At 38.4% G+C, this 23820-nt stretch overlaps 1 protein-coding gene across 2 annotated transcripts in view; it reads left to right on the plus strand.

Annotated features, from left to right (window-relative positions):
- The first annotated feature begins 22740 nt into the window (after nucleotides 1-22740).
- Nucleotides 22741-23820, plus strand: part of LOC131031529 (protein RIK) — a 32964-nt gene continuing 31884 nt past the window's right edge. The window contains exon 1 of one of the 2 annotated variants that reach the window (XM_057962666.2): nucleotides 22741-23059. In XM_057962666.2, the coding sequence (XP_057818649.2) occupies nucleotides 22986-23059 (74 nt within the window). In that variant the 5' untranslated portion in view covers nucleotides 22741-22985. The remainder of the gene's footprint in view (nucleotides 23060-23820) is intronic. The other variant, XM_057962665.2, reaches the window with a different exon arrangement.

A 23820-nucleotide genomic window follows, 5' to 3' on the forward strand; every position in this document is an offset into this window, starting at 1 on the left:
TCAGTCTATCCCAATTGAAGAATCTCCCATCCTTCCATCTACTCCATCTATCCCATATGAAGAATTTCTCATCCTTCCATCCAGTCCATACACCCAAGTCATTGAATCTTCCATCGTTCCATCCATTCCCTTTGAAGAGTCTACTCACTCACTCTTTGTTGCACCATCACACCTATCTCATCATTCCAAGATCTTGTTCAGAGCATGTTGAAAGAATTATTGATCCAAATCAACATCCTACCATTCTCCCTCCTCCATCTCAAGAGCCCTTATCGTCCCCTCTTCCAAGTCAAGATCCTCTTGTCACATATGCTCCACCTCTTGATCCTCCATTTCCTCCTATCCAAACCATCCCACCACCATCACTCTATCCACTTGGTTCACTTACATTCATCCATGGAAATTCCCTCGTAGCAGAAGAACATCTCACATGCACCACCCATTCTCCTCCATCTAATAAAGGACTCGCATCTTGTTACCCACAGAAAAAGTATCCTACTTTAACTAAAATGCTCAAAAAAATGTACTATCAAGGAAAAGGCTCGGGCCTACATGAGCAAGGTATTTTGGAGACCATCCATGTCAAAGAACATCCAGGATCTCATGGTCTCGGTTACATATCCCAAGACACTTCAAATATAAATGTCGGTACAACTAATACAAAATCCACGTATACTTCCAAACACACCATTACATCTCCTCATCGTTCCTCCAAATCATTTATCATCATCCCCCCTCCTCCATCATATAAAACTAAAACAACCATCCATCTTCCTCCATCCTCAAAATCCATTTTGGGTCCCTATATCCCAAAATCCACCTTCATATATTCCCCGCATGCTAAATCCATTTTGGGCCCTTATATCCCAAAATCTCATCCTCTATCTTTTCCTACTCGTCCTTCCATGCACAAACCCACTATCTCCATCACCCATCATAAACATACTACTCCTTTCATTCCTAATCAGGATCAACAAAGGCACATGTCCTCACATTCCATCCAACATCCTACCTCCATCACTTCACCCATATTCCCTCCATCTCCTCAATGTTCACACACTTGTTCCAAGGCTACTAGTAGAAATTTGTATGCCAACTTGAGATGTATAAAGATAAACATCCACATAAATATAAAGATGATCATGTCCACTCAAAAAGACATGTTCCAATAGTGCAAAAGCTGATATAAAAATGCAATGAATCCCAAAGGCCGCAAAGGCCCACTAAAGAAAAATAAAAAACAATGTGGATCCCAAAGCAAAAAGAAGAAATGCATCCAAAAGAAGAATCTCCAATGGCATCCAAAATTGCTATTCCACCAGCTAAACATTCTTCCCCTCCATCTCCTAAGTCTATTTTGGGTTCCTATGTCCCAAATCTCCCTACCATATTTCCTCCATCCAATCCACATGCTACATCCATCTCTCCTCCGCTTATCCCACATCCTCCGCAACACGCGCTAATGTTGGTCTTGACTACATCCCCCCATCACATTCGCTTTCCTTCACTCCATCCAAACACTTGCCGCTACCATATCCCTTATATTCCCCATCAAAACCATCTAATCCAAGCCTTTGCATAATCCACTCAGTCCTAATAAAGTTGTACCAACACCCGGTGATCACTCCAAATGGGCTCCTAATACCTTGATATGGAACTTGATGCTTGAGTCTCCATCCATCTCCCTTATCACCTATCCTCCAAATCCATTTATCCCCATCTATCTTCCCTATCGCCTATCCTCCAAATCCAATTATCCTCATCTATATCCATCCATCTATCCTCCAAATCCATTTATCCTCATCCCTCTCCATCCGTAAATTTCCTCCGAAATATTAGAAAATACCACAAAAAAAAAAAATCCAAAAAATAAAAAATCGTCCAATGGTGAAAACTTGGCAAACAGGTGCCTTGAACAAGTACAGTGATGAAAACCTGGCAAAGAGACGTCATGCGTAATTCCCCCTCGTCCTTTTGCTCTCTGCGCTTGGGGGCAAGTTTTGCTGGACATCTAGCCATTTCATCCAATGTTTCCATCTGCCTACCATACCCATCATATCTTATCTAGTTAGCTTCCTTCATCCTCCCTTGGATCTTAAAAGAAAGAAAAGGCCCCCATATGTACATGCTCTGGACACCTGTTGGCCTCCATGTCCCTATCAGGTCGGTCATTCATTCATCCTTCCCATCGTCCGTATAATCCTTCCTCATACCTCCATGGTCCTTATCCATTTATCACCATATCTTTTGATGCCCTGCAAAATGGGAGATGTTAGACAAAAACCTATGGTGGTATAACACATAAGATAAACAACAAACAAAAAACTGTTAGTGTTAATCAACCAAAGACTATTCTAAGCAGGCATACCAAGAGAGACACTAAAAACATAATAAAGCATTTGACAATGAAAGCAAATACAATAAGGCATCTCCAAATGCCTTCCACCATGCTTGTAGCTCCTCCTCCCTTGTTCCTCTCCTCTCCAAGTTCCGAATTAGTGTAGCTCTTAGTAGCTTTTTGCACTATGGATGCCTTATGGAGGTTCAAGATTCAAAATGATTAATTTAATGCTATGCAAGTGTGAACAAAAGCTAAAATAAGAGATTATCTAATTAGCTAGTGTTGATTTTAAACCAAAAGAGTGAATATGATTGATTTATGCTAAATGCTCTCTCTAAAAATGACTATAATGTAAATGCATACAAGTTTTTTAGGATATGGATTATGAAGAAATGAGCTCTATTTATAGGAAAAATGAAGCAATGGATGGTTGAGATTGAGTAATCTCAACAAGGGTCAAGATTGAAGGGTTTAAGATCCATGTGAGGACTTTCAACCCAATCCCAGGATGACAAGTGTCAACATGAGATGGGTTGAGAGGAGAGGGAAGAAGCATTAAATGCTTGACATGACCTGAGGGTTAACTTGGGAGGTACGGTTAATGCTGAGTTGAATGGATAAATTCATTATTCAAAGAATATTGCTTTTATCCAATGGATAAACTCTTGTGCAAGAGTTGGTGAGGACAACCATGGTCAAAGCAATAAATGCTTGAGAAGACACATGGGTTACATGAGGTTGAGTTAGGGGACAAAGTCCCTAACCATGGGTGCAAGTGGAATTAACCATAAATGGTCATGTAAGAGCCATTAGTGGTTTGGAAGACTTTAGAAGTTAAATTGTTGAACACATCAAGCCTTAAATGCTTTTCAAAGACTTTGGAATATTTGAGAAGTGACTTCAAGTTGCTTAAGAATGTGACAATAATTAAGGGATGGATTAGGCTAATTAGGAAGGGGTTAGAAGAATCTAGAAGGGGATTTAGGATTGCAAGTGGGTTTAATGGGTGAGGGAAAGTAGAATTTTTATTAAAATAAAATTCATTTATTTCAACAAATAGTTGCAAGTTGCATTTTTAAGAAAATGAAAGTGGGGGGATTTAATGATTTAAATAAATATTTTATTTTATTTATTTAAAAGAGGAAATAGGATTTCATTAAATAAATAGAATTTATTCATTTAATTGATTGAGAATTTGGTTTAATGAATTAATTACAATAAATTGAATAATTTATTTAATTAACAGGAGAATGATTTGAAGATGAATTGATTAAATGTCAATTTAATTAACTGTTGGCTAGTGGGTTTTTAATCAAATAAATAGCAAATATTCATTTAATTAAAATGGACAGATTTTATGTGATTACATTTGCCCCTCTTTGAGACGGTGCGGTTTATCGCGTTGTTTCAAAGAAAGAAAAATAGGTGTGAAGAAATATGCCCCATAAAATGTTAATTTAATGGGTGGTATGCCCCCTTGAGAGATGGGCTGAAAATTTCAAAAAATCAGGCGATCTCTCGAAAAAGAAGGAAAATTGGCGGGTGGTAGAAGAGAAGAATTTAGAAGTTAGGGTGAAAGAATGGGAGAAGACGAAGTGACTATGGGGAAACAACAAGCCTCAAAAGTACACGGGGTCATGGTGCAAATATAGTGTTTGTGCTTTTGATTGATACTGTACAATTGATCAAAATCGGTTGGACAATCTGGTGCAATCGGTTTAAGTGCCCTGGTCGAGTCAAAGCATGATAGTTGATGTCAGTTGTTTGCTTGGACAAGATAAATTATAAGTAAGTGAATCAAAGTGACATGTTGTGACTTAGACAATTGATGTAATTGCCCGATGAAGTCAAGGTATCTGAAGAAAAATACTCGTTGAGACTTGAGACAATTGATGTAATTGTCTGTTTTGATTATGTTTGATTGGTTGATCAATTGAGAGTGTATGTGTTGTGATGTATGGTTGTGGTGAATCATAGTAGCCCCATTGAGACTAGGTCATTATGATAAATGCCTATGCTAGTCTAGGTTTGCCATAATCAAGTACCTGTTGAGACCCGAAGATACTTGATCAAGGTATCTGTTGATAGTCTAGGTGTGTGTGAGTCGATGTGCATGTGTAGACAAAGTAACTTGTGTGATTGGGATGACTAAAGATGGGAAACGCAACCCCTCTTGTTAGAGATGGATGGTGATGAACGTGGCTTGATTGGGTTGATGGGACACAATGAAGGGATTATGATGATGTTTGATGTTAGATAGAAGAAATGGAGGACCTATGACCCATTCCTATGAAAGAAGAGAAAAATAGAGTATGCATCCATTGTCGTTACTATGTATGAATGATATGTAGCTATTATGAATGTATGGAGGGATGGAATGCAATGAAATGCAATATATACAGATGAGATGGAATGACAATCCATAGTGCTTTATTTTTCATCATTGAGCAATGGTAGTATCAATCTTGGACAAGGTAGTAGGAACCAAGTTTGGAGTATTTGTACTTGAAAAAAATTAGCATAAATAAAGAATAAAGAATATGGACCCTCCATAATGGTTCATGCTCATATGGTTGAGGTATACGTTGTAGTCAGTAAGCCATAGTGATCCATGACTGTATTTTGCATATGATCACATAGCTTAGTGAACTTCCCATGTAGACACCATTAGTACATGCTCCAGAACTTCATTGGAATAATTCGCAGAAGATACACAAACAAAAATGGTACTTAGGAACCATCCCGGCTACTCTAATCACTTGTGGATATCTCGAAGTAGCGTAGGATCCTGATATAAATGAATAAATAACCTACAAACCAACCAAGTACTTGACAACTTAAACATAATTTTCTTGTCAAAGAAAATGTCATCTTTGTCGTTGTTTTGGTAAGGAAGGATGCATCCTTATTAAGATAGTTGGCGTGTCAATGTTGATGGTTTGGTTGGTATGATAAGTGGTCATCATTTGAATATTTCACAATGTTTGTTTGGTATCTGCTTGGATGCATATGTACAATGTGTTGCCCTATTTTTTATTGATTTTTGACGTTTTATCATGTTTTTGGATTTTGTGAGTGTTCTCGAATGTTTTTGGTATTTTGTGAGATAGTTTTCCGAATGAAGAACCCAATGAATCACAAGTAATGCATAATCCACTTCCATCAAATAGGTTAAGGGCATTGCCCCCAGTTTAGACATGACTATGAAAAAGTGGGATGCAAGACGTATGAAGTATTATCCTTGACTGGAGATCAATAACAAGCCATGGTTTTGACTGATGGATGTGTGGATGCAATGAATGTGATCGCAACAAGTCTAAAAGATAATGGAGCCATAGCCTTTACGAGTGGCGCCTGTTTGCCAGGTTTTCACCATCGCACTTACCCAAGGTGCCACCGGAGTGGTTGTTCACTGTTTGGATGCATGATTTTTCTTTACTATTTTGATTTTTTTTTTGTATTTTCTTCAGGACATTTATCTGAATGTTTTTGGTGTTTTTTCGGTATGTAGTGGAGCCTGATGCTCTACATAGCTTATGTATAAAACCGTTTGAGGTGCATGTTGTTGATTGGATCTACTAGCGGTTCTCCTTCTGAAGTAGCCAGCTAATATGCCTCAAACCCAAATACAACAGTGATAACATATGGACCCAACCAGTTTGATTCAAACTTTCCTTGATGATCTACGTGTGGTTGGTTATGAGGATTCTCTCAAAGAACGAGATCACCTACCTCAAATGTATGAGGTCTAACTCGATGGTTATAGCTTCTGCTCATGCGTTGTTGATAGGCTTTGAGGTGATTGTATGCAGCTTGTCGTTTCTCATCAAGTAGCTCCAAGTGTTGAAGGTCCGTGATACTCTATATGCTTCATCATCTATGAGATTATGCAAGGAAACCCATAGAGATGGTATCTCGACCTCAATAGGTAAGATAGCTTCTGCTCCATATAGACCAGTGAGTAGGGAGTTGCGCCTGTAGGGGTTCAAATGCTAGTTCGATACGCCCAGAGTGTTGGATTTAATTGAACATGCCAATCATGGTCGACATCATTGACTGTCTTCTTGAGGATTCTCAATATGTTTTTGTTTGATGCTTCAGCCTGACTATTTCCTTGTGGGTAATAGGGAGTAGAAAAGTGGTGTTGGATGTGAAACTTCTCACAGAGCCCACGGACATCCTGATTTTTGAAATGAAGACCATTATCTGTGATGATGGACATGGGTACACCATGCCGACAGATGATGTAATTTAGAATGAATGAGGTGATCTGCTTGGCGGTGACTTGGGTAAATGGAACAACTTCGATCCACTTTGTGAAGTATTCAGTGGCAGTAATGATGAACTTGTGGCCGTTGGATGAAGATGGATGGATTTTACCCACAAGGTCAAGTCCCCGTTGACAAAAAGGCCATGGTGTTGTGATTGGTTGCAATTCTTGTGCTGGTGCATGTATCAGGTCTCCATGAACTTGGCATTTCTTGCATTTTCTGACAAAATAATAGGAGTCTTTTTCCATGGAGAGCCAATAATATCTAGCGCATATGATCTTCTTGGCTAGTGAAGGACCGCTTGCATGAGTCCCACAAATTCCTTCATGTACCTCTTCTAAGGCCTTTGTTATCTCATCATGTTCCAGACATCGAAGGAGAGTATCGTCAAGACTGCATCGGTATAGGGTTTCAGCAATAATGGTATATCTAGTGGTTTGGCGAATGAAGGTTTTACATTGGTTAGGAGGAAGTGTGTGATCGTGTAGATAGATGTAGAACTCACCATACCATGGGGATTCAGAACCGGTAAGGCGACATCATCTCGGATTCAGGGATATCATAAGCGGGAATCCAAAGCTATTTTACTAAGAACTCATAGCGTGTTGAATTTTGTGGAAGATCCAAGGGAGATGCAATGGTAGCCATAGCGTCAGCGGCCCGATTCTGATCTCTGGGTATCTGCTCAAAGGTGATAGTAGTAAATGATGCCTTTAATTTGTCCACCATTTGCTTGTACGACATGAGTTTGTCATCCTTGGTCTGATATTCGTTTGTTACTTGTCGGATGACCAGTTGGGATTCGCCATATATTTGTAGCTCTTTTAATTTCCATTGTATGACTGGTTTGGGTCCTGTGATTAAGGCCTCATATTTTGCTATGTTGTTTGTACATGGAAAAGTGAGCCTATAAGACTTCAGGATGTTGTCACCTTGAGGTTTGATAAACAGAATGCCTGCCCTGAGCCATGCCTGGTGTATGAACCATCAAAGTATAGTTTCCATGGTTGTGCTACTGTGATCATGAATATCTCTTCATCTAGAAAATTGGAAATGAGAGGATGATCACCTATGAGGGGTGCATCAGCCAACTGATCTGCAATAACTTGACCCTTGATAGCCTTACGGTCCACATACTCAATGTCAAATTCATTGAGAATCATCACCCATTTGGCCAAGCGGCCAGTCGATGTTGCTTTGCTGAGTAAGTATTTTAATGGACCAATCTTGGCAATGAGTTGTACTTTATGTGTTAATAGATAGTGCCTCGGTTTAGTGGCTACCAAGATTACTTCTAGGCAAGCTTGCTCAATAGGTGTGTAACTGAGTTCATAGTCGACCAGTGTGCAAGAGATGTAGTAAACAACACACTCTTTCCCTTTTGCATTATATTGAGACAGTAGTACTCCTAATGTTGTATTAGTTGTTGAGATATAGAGTAATAAAGGCTTACTTGGATCTGGTGGGATCAATAATGGTGTATTCATGAGATAGTCTTTAAGTATCTGGAATGCTTGCTGGCATCTGGTATCCCATTGAAAGTGGATGTTTTTGTGTAATAGGTGTGTAAAGGGGTGACACTTATCTGCCAATTGTGCAATGAATCTTCGGATGGATTGTAGTCATCCTTGTAATGTCCTTAGATGACTGATGTTCTTTGGAGGTGGCATGTCCATGATTGCTTTGACTTTGGCTGGGTCGACCTCAATGCCTTTGCTTGAGACAATGTATCCTAGAAGCTTCCCTGAGGTTACTCCAAAGACACATTTATTTGGGTTGAGTTGAACATGATATTGTTCCAGTCTGTCAAAGATTTTCTCTAATATTTCTAGATGACCTTCTCTTGTGAGTGACTTTGCCAGTAAGTCATCAACATAATCTTCCATTGTGGTATGCATCATATCATGAAAGATGGTTGTCATTGCTCTTTGATAGGTCGCTCCTGCATTCTTTAGACCGAAAGGCATTACATTCCAGCAGTATGTTCCCCATGGACATGTGAAGGTTGTCTTATGTTGATCCTTTGGTGCGATCTTTATCTGGTTCTACCCTGAAAAGCCATCCATGAGAGAAAGCATGGCATGTCCTGCTGTTAGGTCTACGATCATGTCAATGTTTGGTAGGTGGAAATCATCTTTAGGACATGCCTTGTTTAGATCTTTGAAGTCAATACAAATACAGATGCCCCCGTGGGGTTTTCCGACAAGCACAATATTGGATATCCAATCTGCATAATCAATTGGTCCAATAAAACCAAAATCCAAGAGTTTCTTAAGTTCTGCTTTGATGAGCACAACTATCTGAGGGTGCATCTTACGAAGCTTCTGTTTGACAGGTTTGGCTCCTCTTGCCATGGTGAGGTGATGCATGACTAAATCCAGATCAAGACCAGGCATATCTACATATGACCATGCAAAGTTGATCTGACGCTTCTAGAAGAATTCGATAAACTTAAGTTGTTCCTTTGGAGTTAAAAGAGATGCCAGATGTATGTGGTGAGGAGTTTCAGGAGTCCCCACATTGTATTCTTTTTGTCTCTTCAATAAAGACTGTTGATCGTTCCTACTGTGTACTAGAAGGGAAGATGTCAAACCTTTCATCCTTCGATGCCTCAGAGAGGTTTTCACCATTGGATATGCTCTTTCTTTTTACTTTTGTGGGATCAAATAGTGCCACGATGTGGTTTTCATTGGAAGATCCATGTTTTATTGTTATATTTTTGCAGCTGAAAGGTTTGGCATCCACCCCAAAGTATGTTGCGCTGTTAAGTTCAATGGTGAACCCATCTTTGTGATCCCCGCTTGGTATGGTATCCCGTAGTTCCAAAAAGTCAATGATCACCTCATCGTTTTGGAATTGGTCAAGGCATGGGGGATTAAGTTGGTTCCATTCAATGAGTTCAGGATGGATAATAGGCATTACCTCATCGATCAGGTTAAGTTCATGAGATGTTTCAGTGAGGGTCAAAACATTATGGTGAAGGTCGCTGATGGTACTCTCCCTATCAGAATTGGGCATAAGATGTGACGTAGGGTCTGTGGAAGATGTTTCCAGTTCAGGAACCCAAGAGGTTTTAATCTGTGCTTCTCCGTAAACAAGGATGTCTTTGCAAGGTGGAGGTAGCGATGCGTCTTCCTCATCTAAAGTATTAAGCTGGACGGAATCAAATTCCCACTCATGTGAGTCGGTCTTTGAGTCGCTTTCCAGTATCCGATTACTATACCATACTGGGATGTCCTTTTAGTTAAACACTGCAGGTGTGATCGGTTGATGTACCCTTGTAAATGAAATGATTGGTGTTGCAGGAAGGATTATGGGGATCAATGAATCCGATATAGGTAGCATCAACATTGTTGAATCTGTTGCTTCTGCGGGAATTGCCGGTGTTGTCAATACTGTTGCAGGTTCTGATACTACTAATGGTGCTATTGATGCGGTTGTTGTTGTTGATGGAGTTGTTGTTTTGATTGGTGGGAGGATTGGTGTTGTGGATGTTATTATTGGGATGTTCAACCGTATTGGAGTAATTGGTGTGGTTCTGGGTGCTGCTGATATAATCAAAAGTGACCTCTTTATATTTGTAGTCGGCTGATATAGAGATTTGTTGGGTTTCCCTTTGAATCTGAGTTTAGGAAGAATTTCCTTTTGAAAGCCTAATCCAGTGTTATCTTTAGGCTTTAATTCTGGCTGCAGGGGCTCATGTCGTCCTTGCTTGCAAGGTCCTAAAACACTTTGACCATCATAACCCATTCTTTGCACAATGAGAAGGCCTTTTCCATATTGATTTGTGGGAAGCTTAGCTTTGTGGGATGTCCATGGTGATAGGGTCTTTATAGATCCATTCTGCTAAGTCCTTATCTCTGGTCTCTTCTTCTTGACTCTTTCCAAGGATGAAAGGCGTCAAAGTGCATGTTGGCTTGACTAGTGGTGTTTGAAGTAATCGTTGAGGTTTACCATGAGTTCTAGGAGAAGTGGGCATTTGTCCAACACAAAATAGTTGGCTTAAATTGTATTCCCCAGGACCTTCCTCTGCCATTTTTATTTTTAGCTTCTCTTGCTTGGGCATAGCGGTGTTTGAACTGGAAAGAGAGGTTGTACTTACATATGAGGTGGATGGGATAGCTTCTTTGTTGTTGGGAACAGTAATCTTTGGTTGATGATTGGTATTGTGACAATATGCAAAAGGATTTGCATCACCTAGGATTGTAATTTCTACACCATTATGAGGAAACTTGATACACTGGTAGTAGGTGGATGGAACAACTTGCATGGCGTTTATCCAAGATCTTCCTAACAACAAATAATACGGCAGAGGAAGGTCCAGAACTTGACATATGATGTGCTTCACCATTGGACCCACTCGGATTGGTAACACAACTGCCCCTTTGGATGAACGCTCTACATCATCATAAGCTTTTATGGTTATCTTTTTGCGGGGATCCACTGATTCAACTGCATACCCCAATGTTGTGACCAATTGTAGTGTACAGATATTTAGGCCTACTCCATTGTCAATCAAGACCTGCTTGATCCTATGTTGGTTGATAAATCCTTCAATATGGAGTGAGGCGTTATGAGGTTGCTGGAAGGATGTATTGTCACTTTCAAAGAAAGTGAGACATGGTGATGACCTCAGATTTCCAACCATAGCTTGGAATTGATCTGTATTTAGATTTGCAGGGACTGACGCCTCTTGGAGAGCTCGATCCAAGATTGTTTTATGAGATGGGGATAGGCGCAAAAGCTCTAAGATGGAGATAAGTGCAGGCGTCTTATTTAACTGTTCCACTAGGTTATACTGCTTTGGGATGGAAGGTGTGCCTTGTGGAGCTGCTTTAATGGTGATCTTGTTGCGATGCGTAACAACATTGTAGGTAGAGCTTGGATTTTTGATGGTAATGGTTGTAATTTGTTCATTGGCATCATATAGGTGATTCACAGTGTAATTATAGGCGGCTCGTGTATAATCAGTGGTATCTGTGTTTCATCCTGAAGTGGAAGGACCCCTTTGATCTTGTGACAGAAGTGGATTTTTAAACATAAGATGATGATTATTTGTTGTTTTTGGGTCGTGTCCTTCAATTTTAATCTCGCCTCGATCAATAAGATCCTGAATAAGATCTTTCAATCTATGACAATTGCTTGTTTTATGCCCTTTCCCTTGATGGAATTCGCAGTGTTCATTGTCCCTCCACCATGAAGGTTTAACTTGAGGTTCATAATTGGACGTCTTTGGTAAAGTCATCAGATTTGAAGAGACCAACTGACGTAACACTGTTTCAATAGGTTCCCCTAAGGAAGTGTATGTTCATTTTGGTTTATAATTTTGCTGGCGTTGTCTTGGTTCTTCTTGCGATACATTGCGTCCTTGATTTGGTGGGGGAGGAACCGTGTTGGTCTTAAGGGGGTTTTGCCCTACAAAGCAGACCACGGGTTGTGCACTTTTGATAGTTCTTGCATCTACAACCCCATCATTGACAATGTTTTTATTTTTATTCTAGAAGTTAGGTTTATCACTGTTGAATCGCAGGCGAGGCGCATCTTTGGGTTCATTGTATATTTTGATAAGTCCTTTTTTGATGAGGGCCCATTCACATTTTAAACCCTGGGTGATCATTTCATTAAAGGACTTTGTGCCTTTCATGTCCAAATGAAATTCCATTTCTTCGTTCAAGTTGGAAATAAAGATTTCCACTAGCTCTCTTTCAAGTAGCTGAAGGGAACGTCTGCTAGACATTTGTCACCATCGTTGCAGGAAAGCTGAAAATAGCTCCCCTAGTTTTTGCTTGGTGTTACATAGATTGGCCATGGTGATATCGCTTTCAATGTTATGTGAGTAATGTGCAATGAATTTTCAGATCAGTTCTTCAAAAGTCCTAATGCTACCTGTTAGTCAGGAAAACCATTGCGTGGTTGTCCCTGCCAAACTTTGAGGAAAGAGTCGCATTAGGTATGTCCTCGTATGCCACTTCTAGGCAAGTTGACTGGAATTCTCTAACATGATCGCAAGGGTCTCCTTTTCCTCAATACTTTTCGAACTTAGGTATTTCAAACCCTCGTGGAAAAGGTGGCATATGTAGATTCCTATCAAAGGGATAGGGACAAATATCATTAAGTGAAAACTGGTTTGTTTTCACACCACTATGGAGTTGTTGGGCGAGATTCTCGACTTGTTGCCGAAACATGTCTATGTCATTTGGAGGAAGAGGAGGTGGGGGATTTCCTTGATGAAGGTTGTATTTGATGTGATATCGACCTTGTTCATCCTCATTACGACTTTGGCGTTCCTATGCTTGCTTTAGTTGTGCAATATCAAAATCAGAGGGTAGTTTGGCTCCCTCTCGGGCAAGTCTTAAAAAGTGAGCATCAGCGTTGCTCCTGAGTATTTCGTCAAAAAGTCGATTAAAGAGAGGGTTGTGTTGTGCCCTTTCCATTGCTGCAGGAGTAGGAGTACTTGGATTTTCATCATTTGTGTTTCCTCCAAGAGCTTTTTGGAATTCATTGAGATTTTCCTCCTCTTCCTCTTCAATTTCTAGTTGTCTAGACCTTGATTTGGTTCGAGCCATTTTGTTTACAAGTTTTTGTTGAAGTTTGGTGAAAATGATGATGAGTTGGTGATGGAATGAAAGATTAATGTTTGGTGAAGTGTTTTGCATATGGATCTCTAACACTAAAGGTAGATGTTACCAAAATCCTTTCTTGAATTGCTTGTTGTGTTTTGTTGACAATGTTTGATATGATAAGGTTTTAGAGAGATCTAAGATGTGTTACAAACCCAACTACCTAGTAATGAGAGGATTCACTCATAGACTAGTTTTAACCTGCGTAGAAAATGTCTTTTAGGACGAGTTTATCCTAGATGTAGAGACACTCTAAAAAGTGATATATTGTGTTTGATTCAAGCAATATTGAAAAAGAACTTTAGGACACGACCTCTTTATGTTTTTAGAGTTGGAATGGATTGATGGTGTGTGAATGTGATAATGGATGAAATGTTAACTTCAATAGAAACTCTGTGTTACAAAAGGAACAAACTCTTCCTCTTCCCTTTCAGGGGTTGGTGGTTCTTCTCTAGCTGAGTTATATGTGATGCAAATGTCTGGAAAGAAAGCAGGATTGATTTTGCCTCCCTTGTTTTTATGATAACTCAAAGCTCTATATTGAGTAAAAGCTCTGCGGTTTAATGACTCTTGATCAAACCCGTTTGTTTTTCCTTGAAGATATAGACGCATGTGACGTAAGAAGGTTCCATGCAAGACAAAGATTTGTCTATTAAGATAGAAGAATTTCCTTCTTTTGATGAAAGCTTTTGAGCTTAATGGTCTTTTCTTCAAGTTGATATGTTGATGAAGATTCTTCTTTCTCAAAATGTGAAGAATGGTCATATAGTTTGATACTTTGTTTTTGATCTTTGATGGTATTTGAAAATGTTTGTGTTAGATGAATACTTATTTTTGGAACTGATTTTTTATTTTTCTTTGACAAGAAAACAAATCAAGCACACAAACACAAGAATGTTGCCTCAAAAGGCACAAATAAGTGTGGGTCTAGATCAACCCAATCTTTGGACTTTTTATGACCCTTTCTTTCCAAATGTTTTTGAGTATGTTTTCACAAAAAGCTCGAAGTTAGCTCAGTTTATCACTGGTCTTGACACAAAACGAAGACACTTCAAACACACTTTATCCCTAAGGTCAAATGGCCAGTTGCGATAATTTCAGCCCACATCTTGATATTTCTTCAACTTTGGTACTACATACCTTATGAATCCCGTCATGGCAGGTAAGGATGTGATATACTAAGTTTTGCATGAGAATAACAAATAGATGATCCCTATGATGGGGGAGTCACCACTTTCATCAGGCTACAAGTAACCTTTCAAAAAGCTACGTTTCTACTCAAGGAAATATGTAAGGTGAGTATCTTGGGAGCAAAACCTTCTATGCTATTACACTAAACTTCTCACAAATATCCTCAATCAATAGAACGAGTGGGCTACTACTTAAAGGTGTTTAGTAATTTTCGATGTTTTTTGGACATAAGTTCATTCTGCAGTGACTCACTTAAGAGCCTTGTAACTTGTGGTGGGTCCCATTTGTCCTTTCGATAAGTTACACTGTAGGAACAACTATACCTAAGGCTACAACTTTTGCTCACACCTGATTTTTATAGCAGCTCGAAGGATTTACAGCGTGAGGTCGTTCCCAAGAGTGATGTGTCTCTTGGCAAGCCCCTCTTAAAAAGATAAACTTTGAGTGCTACTAACACTTTTCTCTTGCACCTAGGACCACAAAAGCCAAGGGAGAGGATAGTGTGTGTTAGAAGTAGGACCACTCAACAAACTCTTTGCACAAGCATGGCAAACACAAAAGACATTTGTTCTTTTTAACTCATCATCACAATGTTATCTAACTATTTGGAGATGTTGCTCCAATAGTCATGGTGTTCTTTTTATCCTTCAAAGACAATATGTTGAGTAAACTAGGAAATTGAAATCCTGGTCAACTAAATGAAAAACACGTTTTCTTGAAGTAAATCACTTTGAGCTTGAAAGAAAAGTGGCTTGTTCTTTTTATTTTGCCCAAAAACAAAGTGTGGATTGTGAATTTTAGTTTGAGTTGATGCAAGAAAATCAAAATTTGTTTTTGTTGAGTTTTAAAACATAAAGTTTGAGTTCCCTAACTTGCAAGAAAATCAAAGTTTGTTGTGAGTTTTAAAGCACTGAAATGAAATCTTTGAGGTTTGATTTTTAAGCACCAAAATGAAATGTTCAAGTTGATTTTAACTTGCAATAAAAAAAAAAGTGAACTTCTAAAATTTTAAGAAATAAATTAGGTTAGTTCAAACCTGCACAAGAAACAAAAAGTCAGTAAAATCCGCATACATGGTGGGCCTCTACAAGCCTAATTTTTTTTGACTTTTTGGTTACAAGGCATTTTTTACAACGTTCTGTTACAATAGCACTACTCTGTGTGAGAACAGTAGCACTATTTAACACAAAAGCACAACAGTAAGTACAAAAGCTCTAAAATAAATTATTACACAAAGAGCCAATAGCGCTAATAATGGAACAATGACGCTACTTCAGGGTCAATAATGCTATACTATAAACAAAAACACTACTTTTGGGACAATAACGCTATTGGGGGTACAATAGCGCTAAAAGACCAGATTGCGATAGCGCTAAATCGTGAACAAAAGCACCGAAGCGCGACCTGTGTGTCAAGTAAAACAGTAAAGAAAATTGTATTTTAAAAACCGGTGTTGATTCACATCGGGTTCACCAAATGATGCTCTGCAAAATGGGAGATGTTAGACAAAAACCTGTGGTGGTATAACACATAAAATAAACAACAAACAAAGAACTGTTAGTGTTAATCAACCAAAGACTAGTCTAAGCAGGCATACCAAGAGAGACACTAAAAACATAATAAAGCATTTGACAATGAAAGCAAATACAATAAGGCATCTCCAAATGCCTTCCACCATGCTTGTAGCTCCTCCTCCCTTGTTCCTCTCCTCTCCAAGTTCCGAATTAGTGTAGTTCTGAGTAGCTTTTTGCACTATGGATGCCTTATGGAGGTTCAAGATTGAAAACGATTAATCTAATGCTATGCAAGTGTGAACAAAAGCTAAAATAAGAGATTATCTAATTAGCTAGTGTTGATTTTAAACCAAACGAGTGAATATGATTGATTTATACTAAATGCTCTCTCTAAAAATGACTATAATGTAAATGCATACAAGTTTTTTAGGATATGGATTATGAAGAAATGAGCTCTATTTATAGGAAAAATGGAGCAATGGATGGTTAAGATTGAGTAATCTCAATAAGGGTCGGGATTGAAGGGTTTAAGATCCATGTGAGGACTTTCAACCCAATCCCAGGATGACAAGTGTCAACATGAGATGGGTTGAGAGGAGAGGGAAGAAGCATTAAATGCTTGACATGACCCGAGGGTTAACTTGGGAGGTAAGGTTAATGTTGAGTTGAATGGATAAATTCATTATTCAAAGAATATTGCTTTTATCCAATGGATAAACTCTTGTGCAAGAGTTAGTGAGGACAACCATGGTCAAATAAATAAATGCTCGAGGATACACATGGGTTACATGAGGGTTGAGTTAGGGGTCAAAGTCCCTAACCATGGGTGCAAGTGAAATTAACCATAAATGGTCATGTAAGAGCCATTAATGGTCATGTAAGAGTCATTAGTGGTTTGGAAGACTTTAGAGGTTAAATTGTTGAACACATCAAGCCTTAAATGCTTTTCAAAGACTTGGGAGTCTTTGAGAAGTGACTTCAAGTTGCTTAGGAATGGGACAATAATTAAGGGATGGATTAGGCTAATTAGGAAGGGGTTAGAAGAATCTAGAAGGGGATTTAGGATTGCAAGTGGGTTTAATGGGTGAGGGAAAGTAGAATTTTTATTAAAATAAAATTCATTTATTTCAACAAATAGGTGCGAGTTGCATTTTTAGGAAAATGCAAGTGGGGGGGATTTAATGATTTAAATAAATGTTTTATTTAATATATTTAAAAGAGGAAAGAGGATTTTATTAAATAAATAGAATTTATTCATTTAATTGATTGTGAATTTGGTTTAATGAATGAATTAAAATAAATTGAATAATTTATTTAATAAACAAGAGAATGATTTGAAGATGAATTAATTAAATGTTAATTTAATTAACTGTTGGCTAGTGAGTTTTTAATCAAATAAATAGCAAATATTTATTTAATTAAAATGGACAGATTTATGTGACTACATCTTCCATCCACATTCCTCAACTTCCTATCCTCTTGGTAGTCATCTTATCATATCCTTTTATCCACCAATCCTTATCTCCCGGTTCCTCCATCACTTCGCTCATAACCTGATCCATCCACCAATCCTTATCTCCCAGTTCCTCCGTAACTTATCTTATTCATCCATCCACCCATCCTTGGACCTCCTAGTTTCTCCATCCCTTCATCCATAACATGTTCCTCTCCCCATCATCCCTTCATCCCTCATCCTTTCATCTCCCAACCACTTCTATAGTGCTTCCATCTCCATCTTTTTCATCCTATCCTTCATTCTTTCATCCCTCCTCTCATATCATTCTATCTACCTCTTTCATCCCTTGTCATTGGTATCTAGCTCTCAACTACCTCCCATTTGCATTTCTATCGTATCTGCATCTTTTCAACGCGGTATCCCATGCTACTTGTATTCCCTCAATCCATCTGCTCCTCACAATTCGTCATCTCATGCAAATCCTATCCATCTTCTTCAGTTATTCGCTACCATCCATCCAATCATCTAATCACATCCTTGGTCTTGTTCTCAAGCCTTGATTGCAGTCTTCTCATCATCATTAGGATGTATCCTTCCCAATCATCGTCATCAATCTCTCATCGCTTTTCCTCTTGACCGGGGCAAAATAATTCTTGTCTCGATGTCTTCTTCCATCATCCATATCTCTTGTGCATCTTATATATAGGTGTCGTTGTACATAGGCATCTGTTGGTCCTGTCCTTTGAGATCATATCCTATTAGCTGGTTTTTCAACAATCATCCTATAGCATATTTGTCATCATGATTGTATCAGATCCCTTTTGTCATCCCATCATCAATCTTTTATCTTGGTGTTGTTCCAAGATGTATCCTTCTCACCAACACCCATCATCTGTATGCGCAGGATGTATCCTTTCTCAAGTCAAACATCATCAAATCCTCATCCAATTTGAGGCCCTCGTGTTGGATTTTATTCTTTTTTTATATTTGTTTATCTTTTTAAGCTCCTGAGGGCTTCGTTTCCTCTTAGTCACCAGATCTTTTATATCAGGGTGCGCTAGGAATAACATGGCTCAGAATGTGATCTTGTCGCTTTTGCTTTTTGCCTGGCATGTCTTTTTTATGTGTCCCTTTATTTTTCCCTCATGAGGTCTCTGCCATCTCATGTTACATTGGGGCATATCTTCTGCTTGTGGTCATTCTAGCACCGTTTCCTACAGGGTCTCTGTAGCTCTGTGTGGTGCTAGGTCAGCCTGCGTGTCTGTTTATTTGTGTCAGTCCATGCATTGGATGTGAAATTCCACCCTGGTTCCTTATACCTTGGTGACTCACATACACTGCTAAATCAAAACAAGTGCTCAACACATGACGTCCAATTTCACGGTGCTCGTGCTCTATGATCATTTCATCCATATCATCCTTTGCATTTTCATTCTCTCCTCTTCCTGTTCTGCTTCTTTCCTTCTATCTTGTCCGCTGGGGCAATGTTTCTTTCGAGACGCCACCCGGTTCCTTTTTCCCCATGCACCCTCTCGAGGGGGCATCCCTAACCATTCCTTCATTTGCCTGGGGCATTTTCTCGCTCTCCTTTTTTTTGCCCTCACAAGTGTCTTTTTGTCTTTGCACTGACGTTATTCCAGTGCCACTGCGAAGAGGGGCAAAATGTAGACACCTAATTTTGCTAATTAATTTAATCAAATTTAAATTCTATCCTTCTAATTAATTAAACCCCCAACCCGTTTCCTCCTAATTAATTAATTATCCTTGTTGTCCATCCCTTTTGATTAATTACTTTAATTAATTAAATGTCCCCTTTCCAAGCCCATGGATTAATTAATTTGGCTCAAACACATATTTGAGCACATGACTCTTCTCCCTTACCTTCTTCCAATCCTATCCTAACCAACCTTATCGTTCCAACCCTTTTCCCTAACCTAGTCATTCCTCCAACTAATCTTATCCTATCCCTTCTAACCTCCCACACATGTGTGCACATCCTAACTGATTCATAATTTTGGGGAAAATATCTTATTTTGGGTGGCTTTTCCCAAAATGGGCAATGTGTCCTTAGAGACACATGTCACTCTTTCTATTTTTGGGTGTCTTTGCCCAAAACAGACACGTGTCCTCATTGCTACATGTCATTTATTTTCCATCTAGTTGAGCCACTTGTCCTTTTTTAGAGGACAAGTGTCTCCTCTTCATCTATCCTTCTCTTCCTCATCTTGCATATTTAATCCCTCTATTTTTAGACCAAATTCTCTCTGATCCACTTTTCACACATCACATCGTTACTCTGTTAGAGTTATCACTCAACCCATCTTTTATCATTTTCATCCATCAATCTATTATCATTTGCATCAACATCACAGAAAATATCGAATATCCGAAACTACGTCATGAGCACACATCCAATCGCGAAATAATCAAATTAAAGCAGGAATTATGATTTGCATTTGTTTATCACTTTGTTCTTCATTTTAGTTTTACCATTCTAATCCGAGGTGTATGATGTATTGTGTTTGCTTGATTAATAAGTTTGCTTTTTAGTCCTTAATATTCGCACACACATTTTTCATCACACAATAATCATATCTTATAACATTTTAATATTGATTATAATATAATAATATAATATTTTCAAGTGGAAAAATGAACAAATATGATATCGTTGGCGTACTTTGCCTACATTCCTCTAAAGATAGGTATGCTAGTAAAAATATGTGTTCAGTAATGCTTGTAATGAAATATTTTAAGTATTTATTTAACTTAAATGGTTCCCATACAATAGTGATTTTATTTACAAGATTATTAATAAAAAATGAAAAAAAAAATTAAAATAGAAATTTATTTTTTAAATATAAAAAAATCTAAAAAAAAGCCTTTGAAATCTATTATTCCTATAAATTTGCTCCTATACCACCAAATTATTTTATCCAATCATATTGTAGATAAATAATTTTTGATTTAAAAATATAAATCTCTATTTTGTAAACAAAAATAATAATCACTTTTGATTGGTGCAAAAAATCGATGAATCAGACTGAAACGAATGCAATAGTAATGCCTACAACAAATACTAATAATTTTGTACTATTTTTTTAATAGAAATATAGAAATATAGTAACAAAAATATATTACATTTTTTTGGGGGGGTTGGTAATAGGTATGATTTATTAATTTTGACTCGAGAAAAGGAGCCTGGCTCGGCCTAGGGATGGCTACAATCAGGGAGCCATCTCCCCAGTAGCACAACAATACACAAAACCTAACAACATGCCTGAAATAAACCACAGATAAAACCATCAGAGCTCTAACCCCTCCCCTTCTTATTAGATCGCAGGATCATATCAAAAGATGTCTTGGGATTCCTCGATTTTTTCCCTCTCACAGTTACCCAACGGTCTTCCACCTTAGCTGCCTCATCTTGCTAGCCTGTTGTCTTACACTTAACCAAACTCCCATTTATCAAAAGCCTTTCATCATGTTGAGGACCATCCTCCACCTCATGACCCTCAACAGGGCGTTTCTTCTCCCTTCCATCCTGTGTAGCAATAATCTTTTGTTGTTCTCCATTAGGGATGGTAGCTTCAACTCTATCTAGAGTAGAATTTGCAACCTTGTTCCCACCATCAAATGATGAAGAAGGCAAATCCCCACTAACTACCTAAGAGAAACTCTTTAGTTGCTCACCCCTTTTTATCAATTGTATAATGGTGGTGGGAAACATCTTTCCACCACGAGGCCATCTTTTCCTATCTCTGTTTGGCACATTGGGCAACCATATGCCCAGTTTGAAAAACACCTCCTACATCGAAAGGGTAACCCTTCATAATCCAAATGATGCATCCAACACCCTTTTGAAGTTTTGAGTGCAATTTCGGCTGGAAGCCCATCAGTCAAATTCATCTCCACCAAGATTCGGGCATACGTTGAGTGAAGTAGATTTGACAACTCTTCATCAACCATTAAAAAACTACCTAAGAAATCACCTATAGCTGCCAAGCAAGAATCAAACCAAAAATGTAGGGGTAGATTCGAAAGTCTTGCCCAAATTGGAACCTTGTCAAAAGTTTCCAAAGCTGGGTGCCAAGGTTTCAGCATTAAAGGATGCTTATTCTCCCAATTCCAGAAACATTCACGAAGAATCTTCTTCTTATCATAAGCATTTTCGAAAACTACAATGAAAAAACCCCTGGCACACAGGTATAGTTGAATACAACCTTTCACCAATGGCTTCCAGTTCTTCAAAACCCAATTATGTAGCTCACCTAAGGTTGGCCACATGCCCTGAAATCATCCAATCAGTCCAAGTTCAAAGAAAACAACTACATTACTCTCCACTTCCTTTTCAATATCATCCGCCAAATCCACAGTTATGGCCCCCATTAGACTCGGTTTCAAAACCCCTGTCAAACCCAAATCCTCCTTCTGAGAATTTGCACTGATAGATCTAGAGGGGCCCTGAGGACCATTCCTTCTACAGACAATGTTATTAATACGCCCCTGTGAACTACACCCATCTTTTACAAATTTCTTCTGGTTCCCATTAAACCGTTCACAACCCATCTGATCGGGTTTACCATGCATCTGAGAGTTCAAAACCCTATCCTCCCTGGGCCAAAATAGTCGTCAATCCTTCCCTCCATCGGTCGTCATTCCTCCTCTGCTAACAACCTTGGTCTGCTCCCGGCTTGGATGCTCTCCCTGCAAAGAGGTTTCACTTTGCAGCAAAGTCTTGGGGCCCCTCCCTCCACCATTTGCACACGCTGACTCCTCCTTGTGATTCTGTATAAGATCGCCTGCCCATCACACCTATTTTGCCTCCAAACCACAGGTTTTCTCACCCCCATTGGCTTGATCTTCACCCATGACAATCGTAGGCAAAGTTGCAGAAGAAATCCTAGTAGGGCGCAACGTCTCCATTTTTTCTTAAAATATATTACAATTTAATAACATAATTTTATCTTTATAATATTTTAATATTAATGACAATATTATATTTAACATTAATATATAATAACAATATAATTAAAAAATATCTTTCACATACTTTACCTATATTTCTTTAAAATAGATACACATGTACACAAACCTTAATGGAAAGTTCCACTCTCCAAAATCTTTACTTCAACCGCACCAAACACCTATGGAGCAGTCTCATCCGAGTAAGGGCATGTCTCCATACGACTGCTTAGCTTAAATTGAATTTTTACTACTTATAAATTGAAGTTTAAAAAAAAAATCTTTAGTAATAATTTTCTACATAAATATTGGAGAAAAATTTGGAAACAAATAAAAACGAAGGAGAAAAAATTGTGGGGCGAAATGCCATCTTTCTCAATATAAGAAATCTCATGTGTACATATAACCGCTTAACTTTGTTAAGAAAACGTACAAGCCATTATGTAAGATACGGTACAATCAGAAGAGCAGAACCAATTAGTTTGGCCACCACCAACATAGCCAGAATCCGTTTTTTTCACTCTGCCCTAGGGTTCATTAGACTTTGGTTGCAGAGCTCTTAGCTCTTCTTCTTTTAGATTGCTCCTCTTTATTATTCTCATTGTGTCGAATTAAGGGAAAAAAAAGATGAAAGAAGATTCTCCCGCGAAAGTTACAGAGGACGCGGGTTCGAATCCTGGGGCCGCGACGGTCAGACAAAGGTATTAATCATCTTTAGCCGCAACTTCTTTGTTTTTTTCTCTGAGATCTAGGCCTTTATTCTTTTGATTCTCTGCGTCAGGCTTGCGTGTGTTTTTCATGTTTTCAGGGTTTGGGTTTTGTAACTAAATCCAGGGTTTTGTCTGGATATACGTTTTTTTGGTTGTTGCAACGTTTCTGTGAGTTTTTAAGGGGATCAGGGCTTCATGTTATTTCTTATACGCTAAGAACCCTTCTTAAATTTGCAGGGCATCAGTCCATAAGAAAAATTCCGTGCTCGAAGCTGTAGTATTTATCTTTTGAGTTTTTGGAACCGAAATAAGTTTCAATTGGTCTATAGCAGAAATCAGAAGCGCAAAGTCGCTATTAGAAATATACACTCCTAAAACCCTAAGACGTTCAGGTGTGTAATATCATTATCAGGCGTGTGGGAAATATTATACACACACTTACTACCTATACTCAAAGTTTGCCTGGCCTACAATTAACTTGAAAAATGAAAATTAGGGAAGACTCAGTTTATTACCATACTTTGTTACAAAAGGAGGTACAATTTGAAGGTATATGTGATGGCTCATGGGAAGCGTCATAGTTCTCTGATCTCGACATAAACTTGCGATTCAGCTTTAGGGATAAAATTTAGCAAATCGAGAAGTTGTATATATAACCTATTTGATAAGTGTTATTGTTAGATTTTTACCGACCAAAACAAAAACATGAACGACTGAAAAAACTTAATCATATTAATGTTATTGATAACATG

This window comes from Cryptomeria japonica, chromosome 10, assembly GCF_030272615.1.
Source record: "Cryptomeria japonica chromosome 10, Sugi_1.0, whole genome shotgun sequence".
Classification (NCBI taxonomy): domain Eukaryota; kingdom Viridiplantae; phylum Streptophyta; class Pinopsida; order Cupressales; family Cupressaceae; genus Cryptomeria; species Cryptomeria japonica.